This window comes from Ogataea philodendri (genome assembly GCF_020536065.1).
Source record: "Ogataea philodendri strain CBS6075 chromosome Unknown scaffold100, whole genome shotgun sequence".
In the NCBI taxonomy this organism is placed as follows: Eukaryota; Fungi; Ascomycota; class Pichiomycetes; order Pichiales; family Pichiaceae; genus Ogataea; species Ogataea philodendri.
In genome coordinates, this window is record NW_025764130.1 from 1 (window position 1) to 429 (window position 429).

Below are 429 nucleotides of genomic sequence, written 5' to 3' on the forward strand. Positions count from 1 at the left end.
TGGGTATTGCTCGAGAACATGGTATTGTTGGTAACATTGATGCCGGATGTATTGATCTGATATCTTTAGCACTGGATGTTTATCTGAAAAATATAATAGAAATGGCCATTGACACAGTTAGATACAGAAAGAAGAAGTATTCTGATTATTATGACCTAGATGACTTTGGAACTTATCAAGCTGTCTCCAGTGGTACAGATACTAGCAAAGATGCTAAAGATGATATTATGGAAATAGAAAGGAAGAGAACCATTTCTTTAACAAATGAAGATATATATACGTCTTTATCTTTATTTCCAAATATGGCCGATGCTTCAGGAGCATATTACAATGCAATGAACTTGGGTTTGGTCAATGATGATGAATTAGTGATTAAGAGTAGTTCTATTGATGATTTACCGGATTTCCTCGAAGAAAAGCCGTTTTTTA

The 429-nt window shown here is 34.0% G+C and overlaps 1 protein-coding gene across 1 annotated transcript; it reads left to right on the plus strand.

Annotated features, from left to right (window-relative positions):
• On the plus strand, window positions 1-429 carry OGAPHI_005894 (uncharacterized protein; the record flags this gene model as incomplete). Its single annotated transcript, XM_046207124.1, has 1 exon — window positions 1-429. A coding segment is annotated over one exon (429 nt), but the record flags the coding sequence as incomplete, so codon positions are not given.